Here is an 8,552-nt window from a genome sequence, read left to right on the forward strand (position 1 = left end):
TCCACTTGCGCAGCTGTTGGCTCCTGCTGTGCCTGATCCAAGGCCTCTTTCATCTCCTCGGCTTTCTGCAGACTCCAGATTTGGGGTTTTCCCCCGTTTGGGGGCTGATGGGACAAGAGTTAGGGAGCTCGAGAACAGTGACAAGAGCCCAGATGAGGTAGCTTTTGTCACAGTTTGCTCATTTCCTCCTTAACCGGACAAACAGGCTGTATTACCTTTCTATGCAGGTCTGAAACCTTATGAATTCTTTCATTACACTTGCTTCAGACCAGAACCCCAAAGTTCTTTTACTGTGGCTGCTAGTGTTCCCAGGTGCAAAGACTTCGTCTCTAACTTCCAGTAAAGGCGGCACCTTTACTGCTCAGTCACTTTCTTCTGCTCACCTCTTGGTCCCCCACTAGTGGACTTTCTTTGCTGTGGTTCACCAGCTCCGTGGTTCTAGGAAAATGTGTTGGTGAGCCGGCTCTGTGAAAATCCAGTATGGGCGTGAGGACTGAAAGGATGGAGGAAAATGATTTAGTTCATTCTGATCCCTTGTCTTCCTTTGGGAACAAGATATTCTCTCTTCTTTTATGGAAGAGAAAGAGAAAGAAAGCCAGTCGGTCTGGTGTTGCCAAGGTTTTGTAGTTTGTTTTTTGGTTTTGTTTTGTTTTGTTTTTAATTCCCCAACAACCTCATTGCTGCCTCCTAGTGAAAGCTTTAGAACGGAAAAAAGACCACTGACTGGGGAGGACTTCAGGGGGAAAAATAGAAACTGAATTTATACAGACTCACAAACTTTTTTGGATAGAATTTGCCTCTCAGTTTCTGGCGAGACAGATTTGTGATCGCGGGTATGAAGCGGCCACAAGGAAAATGCAGAGCCCACGCCGCCTCTACTGCTCAAGATACAGGCTTCTTTGGTTGATCCCACTCAAGAGCAAACCATATAAAGCCCGCTGAACTTATAATTCTCATTCAGTTTATTTCACCTTCACTTTTCACTCACACACACTATTTCCTATATCTTGGTATTTTTCATCTTTAGGTTAAAAAAAAAAAAGAACAAAAATATAACCTCATCTCCATTCGAGCATATGATCTGTGGACTTTAAAACTGAATTTACATTTTGGCACGTAAGAGAGAAGACGGCATAAAAACTTTGTGAAAAGCTCAGTCAGATTCGGAGAAGTGTGAAGGCTGGTTCAGAGGACCAGTGCTGCCTTGCCTGCCTTTCACTCCAGCTTACTGAGAGGGCCCTGCCTTGGCTGGGAAGGGCCTAGGCCAAGGCTATTCACCCTCTGAAAACCGAAATTGAAAACCAAATCTCTCCTCTTTTGACATGTGTGAAATTTAATTTGGTGACTAGGCAAACAAACACACAGGAACTATTTTCTTTTCAGGTATGGAAAGCACCTTTGTTTTCTATAGTTCAGCCTTCTTGGACTTAAAAACTTTCAAATTTGGGTCACTTAATATCACTAAACAGGCAATACTGCACGATTTATAAAACTATATCCAAGGAAGCTTATGTATTTTACTTTCTCTAAGACGTTCTAACATATAAGCACACGTTTCAGTTCCATGTATGAACATTTTTTCCCCCGTGGTAATAATTTATTACAATAGATTTTTTAATGTAAATTTGCAAAGAGCAGATTATAGTTTAACTCACCAATATAAATACCTTTTCTCAGTCCTTATCTGTATATGTTAAGATAACTTTCATTAGATTCGACTTTATCCACAATGTTTAGTGAATAACAGTTTTTCGAATTTTGCATCCCTATGCATATGTTCTTCATATGACAGTGTATAATATTTTTGTCTCAAACCTACTATAGAAGTTGGGTTGAAAGCTCGGGGATGATAATTTTGTCATTTATCATCACAAAACAGTATATTTAATATTCTAGTCTATGTAATTACACCTGCTAGTGTTTTAAAGTTACTCCACCCAGAGTCTGTGAATGACCTGGTGGCTTTATAGGGCTTGTAAAGGAAAATGGTTCTACAGAAATCAGCCCAATTGTTTCAGCAATACAGCAATACAAGGACATACAAAGTAAACATACAAAGTAAGATACTGTAAGAAAAATACAGACTCCCATACATTCCACTGTTGGCTCACATTTCTGTATGTCACAGCAACTAAAATAAAAGCAATAATCATTATTTTTAAAATGAGTACTAAAACAAGCCTAACTTTTAAATATATCTGATGGCCCAAACAGTTTTATTTAAGTTCACAACTACAATCAGTGCCCTGTGTCTGTGTGTCTGGGTATGGGATGAACATACATCCCGGGGAAGTCTTCAAGAGTTAACTGCTTACAGAACTTCCTGCTTGTGTACACCGCATGGCTAGGTCCCATCCTAACTGCCAAAGAAAGAAGGCAAGCAAGTTCTCCCTGAAGGACAGGCCAACTTGTGAATAAAACCTCCAGACCGATCATGCTACAGCATACCAAGAAGTGATAAAAATATGCAAACAAACGCATGCTTTTTTTTTTTTTTTTTTGCATCCTGTCAATTATGAGGGAAAAACTACTCTTTCTAAAGGAAACTGAGCTTAACAGCATAAAGCGATTTCAGTACAGAGTGATTGGTATGTTTCACTTTGCTCTTTCAGAGCGACGTTTGACACTTACTGATTCTGAACACCTTCCCCCTAGCTGTGCATTTAAGTGAGATCGTGTTAAGTTAACTGTACCTTAAAGAGATCAGCGTAAAGGTGGCTCTGTCGACCAGAACAGAAACAAAACAAAACACTCAGATTTTTTTCAAAGAGCTCAACAGTCAGCCAAAGATGCCTATTCTCACCCTGGGCGAGCTCCTTTCCGAAAGGGTTGCCAAGAGCACGCTCAGTTCCTCCTGAGTTATTTTTCACTTCACTACCTCTGACTGGGTGCGTCACCAGCGCAAGAAAATGCGGGCAGCATCTGTTGCCAGTAACATCTGGACCTCCAAGGAAAATGAGCTTTCTTCCTAGGAAAAGTCTCCAACATTTTCTAGAGCGCGTCCCCTCTTCTGCCGTCGTTGGAGAGGCTCTCCTCCTCCAGCGCGCCTCCTTCCTCCGGGCAGAGGAGCCCAGAGCCGCGACCAGGGCCGGGGTGGCCGGGATGACACCAGGGGTTGCCAGCACCAAACAGTGCGCAGACTCCGCGGCGCGCTCCTAGCTCTCCGCTCGCCTCAACCTGCTCTCCAGTGAATGGGGTGGGAGGAGGAGTATGGAGGGGGCGGAGGGGCTCCAGTTTAATTCGCGGTCCTGGGGGTGTGGGAGCGGGAGGAGGCTCCGCTGGTCCCTCCTCCCTCCTGGAGTCTTGGGCTCCACCTCCTCCATGCCCCCAGATATACACACACTCAATCGCGGCCGGACATGCACACCCCGCGCCGGCTCCGGGCGCGTGCACACGCAGGTAGCCACACTCACCTGAGCCCGTGCACGGGGCTCCTGCCGCCTCGGGAGCGGCGGAGTGGCGGCCTGGGCCAGGAAGGGGCCCCCTGTGCTACGGGAGTGGGGGAAGCGGGAGCAGCCCCAGCGCGGACCTGCGAATAGAGGTGATGGCGCGTTTTGCTTAAATCCCCTCCTCCAGCACCTCCGCCCGGCGCCCGCTCGGCTCGGGCCGGAGAAGCCGGGAGAGCGGGGCCCCGGGCGCGGCGCACACGCGGGCGCACGCAGCCGGGCGAGCGCGCCGGCGCAGGAAACTTGGTTGAAGTTAGTTGCAAGTGCCGGGCGGCGGCCGGGAGGAGCCAGGAGGGGACGCGGCCCGGAGCCGGCCCGCCGCGCCGCACCGCGGCAGCGCCGCCCTCCACGCCCGGCGCTCTCCGGGAGCCCGAGTCGGCCGGTGCCCCTGGAGGAGCTCAGAGCGAGCGGAGCCGGCATGGCCCGGGGGACTACGGGACGCGGCGCCTCGGCGAGCCGGAAGGATTTCCCCTGAGGCCCAGCGACCCCAGGCTTGCTCAAGCCTCCAGCCTCCTTCCCGGACCGGCAGCGGGAGAGGAAGACCCGCGAGGCAGGTGCTGGGGCGGCAGACGTCTTCCCCGCCCCGAGCCCCCAGCCGATCGGGGTGGGGGGGGATTCCCGCCGGCGAGCCCTGCCGCGAGTCAGGAAGACCGGCCGGCGCTGCTGTATTTGTATTTATAACCGTTGCTGAGCTCTGCGTTCCCTCGCTGCGCCCGGACCCTCCTCCGCCTCCCCCTCCTCTTCCTCCTCCGGGGCCACCTCCCCTCCTTCCCCACCCCCATCTGCTACTGTCAAATGAGAAAGTCACCGAGGAGAACCCAAACACTCCAGCCGCCGAGGGCCCCCTTTGGCACTTGGCAGCACGCGGCGGCGGGCTCCTCGGCTCAACTTGGTGGGGTCCTCGCGACGCAACTTTCCGAGCTGCGCGGCGTTTGAGAGAGAAAAGACCGAGGACGAGGAGAGTTCTGCGGGGCCGCGAGCCGACGCAGCCGGATAGGAAGGACAAAAAGAAAGCAAAGGGCCCACTGCCACCGTGGGGTGGGGGCAGCGCCGAGAAGTTCCTGTGCCCCCGAGAGGATCTTCCCGGGCGCCCGGCGGGAGAGACCAGGGAGGCCCGGGGCGCGGCGCGGCCCTGGGCTCAGCCCCCAGCCCCCTCTCCCCGGGCGGGAGCGACGCCGGGGCGCGAAGCTGGGCGCGGCGAGCGCGGGCCGGCCGAACGGGTCCCCGCGGACAGCCAACATTGATTTCCTCCGGGCGGAGGGCGACGGCCCGGGCGGCGGCGGCGGCGGCGAGCTGCAGCCGCGGCACGGCGAGAGCATGTCCAAGCCGGTGGACCACGTCAAGCGGCCCATGAACGCCTTCATGGTGTGGTCGCGGGCTCAGCGGCGCAAGATGGCCCAGGAAAACCCCAAGATGCACAACTCGGAGATCAGCAAGCGCCTGGGCGCCGAGTGGAAGCTGCTCACCGAGTCGGAGAAGCGGCCGTTCATCGACGAGGCGAAGCGCCTGCGCGCCATGCACATGAAGGAGCACCCCGACTACAAGTACCGGCCGCGGCGCAAGCCCAAGACGCTGCTCAAGAAGGACAAGTTCGCCTTCCCGGTGCCCTACGGCCTGGGCGGCGTGGCCGACGCCGAGCACCCGGCGCTCAAGGCGGGCGCCGGGCTGCACGCGGGCGCGGGCGGCGGCCTGGTGCCCGAATCGCTGCTCGCCAACCCCGAGAAGGCGGCCGCCGCGGCCGCCGCCGCCGCCGCGCGCGTCTTCTTCCCGCAGTCGGCCGCCGCCGCCGCCGCTGCCGCCGCCGCCGCGGCCGCCGGCAGCCCCTACTCGCTGCTCGACTTGGGCTCCAAGATGGCAGAGATCTCGTCGTCGTCGTCCGGCCTCCCGTACGCGTCGTCGCTGGGCTACCCGACCGCGGGCGCCGGCGCCTTCCACGGCGCGGCGGCGGCGGCTGCAGCGGCGGCGGCGGCCGCCGGGGGGCACACGCACTCGCACCCCAGCCCGGGCAACCCGGGCTACATGATCCCGTGCAACTGCAGCGCGTGGCCCAGCCCCGGGCTGCAGCCGCCGCTCGCCTACATCCTGCTGCCGGGCATGGGCAAGCCTCAGCTGGACCCCTACCCCGCGGCCTACGCCGCCGCGCTATGACCCCGCGGGGCCGCCTCGCGAGGACCGGTGTGCGCACGTGTACATATGTATAGGTACGAGCTCCGCGGCCTCCCCGTGCGCCCTCCCGCGACGGGGGCCCCGGGTTGTATGTACATAAGATGTATAGGTGCAGGCAGAGGCGGAGATGCCAGTCGGGGCGCGAGTGGCAGAGCGCGCGCGTGCTCGGGCGAGTGTGCGTGTGGATTCACAGGATCATTTCAGACCCGCACTTCGGCAGCCCACTTTAAGGAGGGCGGTTGTATCCGACAGCAGTTGATGTTTGCTTTGCACTTCGGAACCTGTTGCGTTTGGGCCCAAGGAGGTGGAGGAGTAACTTCTTTTTTGACATGTTGGGCTTTCCAGTTTTGTTTGTTGGAAGTTAATTGTCGGTTTTGTTTTTGTTTCTCATTATCTTGTTTTTTTTGTTTTTGTTTTTGTTTTTTTGGGGGGGGGGGCGCTATCCCCCTCCTGGTCTGTGTCGCATGCACTCTGTTCAAGTGTTAGGTCTGAAATGGCTGGCACACGGGAAAAGCTGATCTGTGTCATTAGTTTCTCAGAGCGATACGGCTCTGAGCGGCCTTGCTCCCTATTTGTACTTTTTGACTTTGCAAATCTCTGTTCTCTCAAGCAGAACTCACAGACCGGATCCATTCTTGACCAGTGACCGGCTCCAATCTGGCCTTTTGTATGTGAGATGATCACGCTTTCTTTTGTCTATCACGTCATATGCAAATGAGAGCGAGAGCTCTTAAGAGCAAGGAATGCAAACAAGAAATCTGTGCGAGATGAAAAGTTGTCAATTCGATTTTATACCTTAAAACAACAACAACAACAGCTGATAAGTCTCCCTGAGTCCACTTGCTCGGATTTCTGACACAGTTTACAGAAAGATAAAAGGCACTGTTCCTATTTTCCCCTTATGGCTGAGTTCACCTTAAGATTGTAAATGTGTATATGTCCGTGAAAACATGGAGTCTGAAAATGTGTTATTTGCGTTGCCCTAAATTTGAGTCGGTTTTAGACTCTAAAGCATTTTGAGCAAATGTCAAAGTTAACTTTTAAAAATTGCGGGACTATTTCAGAATCGCAATTTTATCTAAGATTAAATCAGACTTTTTTCGTCTGAGTGGCAATGATATATTTATTATTTAGCAAAACTGGAAAGAAAAACAGAATTGTTTGACAGATGTCTCTGATTTTCAGCTAGCATTTCTTCACCAACTTGAACCGCTTAAATGTGTTTTGGAGTTCCTTCCCTAATTAGCTTATTTTTTAGATTACCTGCAATTCATTTGCAAATTATGATAAAACACATTTTAGAGAAAAGAACCTCAACTATAGCTTTTTGTTTCTTTTTAAATGTATATATTTTTGACTAATGTTTGTGAATGAAGTTGGCTAACATGTATTTAGTTTCATTTTGACTTTATGTAATATAAAGTTTTAAAAAGTTTAAGTATTGGTTTTAACCTTTATGTGTAAATGGTTTTCTTGTGTGATCTTCTAATTTAATATTAGACGTCTAAACTATATCTGTAAATTAGAATCCGACTATCACTCTGTTCATTTTTTTTGAACAAAGAGTTTAAATAAAGCCTGAACCAGGGAAAAGAGAAAATCCTCTATTTCTTGTTGAGTTCCTAACAAGATTTTTATCTGAATTGCCCTTACGTGCCTGGTCCAGGTGAAGTGTAAGGTATCCTCCAAAGGCAGCCTTTGTTTCACTTTTGAATAGATTTACTAGGAAATCTAAATCAAGCCATTGTTATTCAGAGCCAAAAACCTGATTTATCACATTTTTAATCGTGAATAGGAAAGAAGATAAAAAAAAAAAAAAAACCAAGTAGTTGTATTATCTTGGGGGGGAAAAAAAAGGGCATTCATGAACCAGTAGAACAGAGCCCATTGAAAACATCCAGACCGTTCAAAGCATTTCATGAGTTTCCAGTAACATTTTAAGAGAGGAAAGTTGCCTGACCACTTTATCTTGTTAGTGGGAGAGCCCCACCACTTAAGTCAGTGTAATGTGTTCACGTATCTTTGGCATATTCCTTGTTTACACCTTAAGATTTTATTTGGAAGGCTAATCACTGCTAACGATGATGTACAACTTTTGGCCTCTTAAGGGCTTTATTCTGTCATACCAAATGGCATTAAAATATAAGTATTACAAATTCTGCAGAAGAAGGTTGAATTTCCAGGGCTAGACAAGTTTTCATATACAGGATTTTCATTTTAGAAAGGAAATGACAGGGGACCAGGAAGACTATCAGAGAAAAAAAAATTTTTTTTTTTTTTTAACTGTAGGAAGATCTTGATTTTCCGCCCACCAAGAAAGAAATTCTCAAGATACAGGACTCAACTAGTCCTAAACTAGTTTGCCCATTGACAGAGACCATCTCTGGGAGCTGCACGTCTTTATAAGCGACCCAACTCTTTAAAGTCATTGTTTTCCCCCAACGGAATAATATTTTAAAAACCATGAAAAGTTTTGGAAATGTGAGAAATAGGCTCTGCTGGTTTGACCCTGATTCACTAATTAAAACGATCCTTCTCCTGTTATTCCCTGAGCTCTTTGCAATATTATAAGTTAATTCATATGGTTCTGAGCGATTATGCAAAACTAATTTGGACTGTCCAGGGGTAATTATCCCTGACACGGTTAATTAAATCCTTTCAAGGCTTCGTCTTTCCCTTTTGTAGCAGCCCATCACTTCTCAACACGGAACTTCCTGCGGCTTGCTGGAAATCACCCCAGCCCTAAATCTTAGTTACCTCCCTGAGCCTTCCAGCTCGGGCCCCACCGGCTCCAAGATTCCCCGCCCCCTCCCACCCCCTCCCTTTTTCCCAAAGATCAGCGCTTTCTGGGAGCAAGGCTCCCGAGTGCTGATGAATAAGAAGAGGACTGGAAAGATGAGTAAGAGGAGGGGGGAAGCCGCTGGGGGTGCGCACACAGGG

At 50.5% G+C, this 8,552-nt stretch overlaps 1 protein-coding gene across 1 annotated transcript; it reads left to right on the forward strand.

The window, feature by feature from the left end:
* The first annotated feature begins 4,415 nt into the window (after positions 1-4,415).
* SOX21 (SRY-box transcription factor 21) lies at positions 4,416-7,219 on the forward strand. Its single transcript, XM_059144316.1, has one exon. The coding sequence runs from the start codon at positions 4,764-4,766 to the stop codon at positions 5,592-5,594; it is 831 nt and encodes a 276-aa protein (XP_059000299.1). The 5' UTR covers positions 4,416-4,763; the 3' UTR covers positions 5,595-7,219.
* The last annotated feature ends 1,333 nt before the right edge of the window (positions 7,220-8,552 follow it).

The sequence above is a fragment of the Mustela lutreola genome, chromosome 13 (assembly GCF_030435805.1).
Source record: "Mustela lutreola isolate mMusLut2 chromosome 13, mMusLut2.pri, whole genome shotgun sequence".
Taxonomy (NCBI): Eukaryota; Metazoa; Chordata; class Mammalia; order Carnivora; family Mustelidae; genus Mustela; species Mustela lutreola.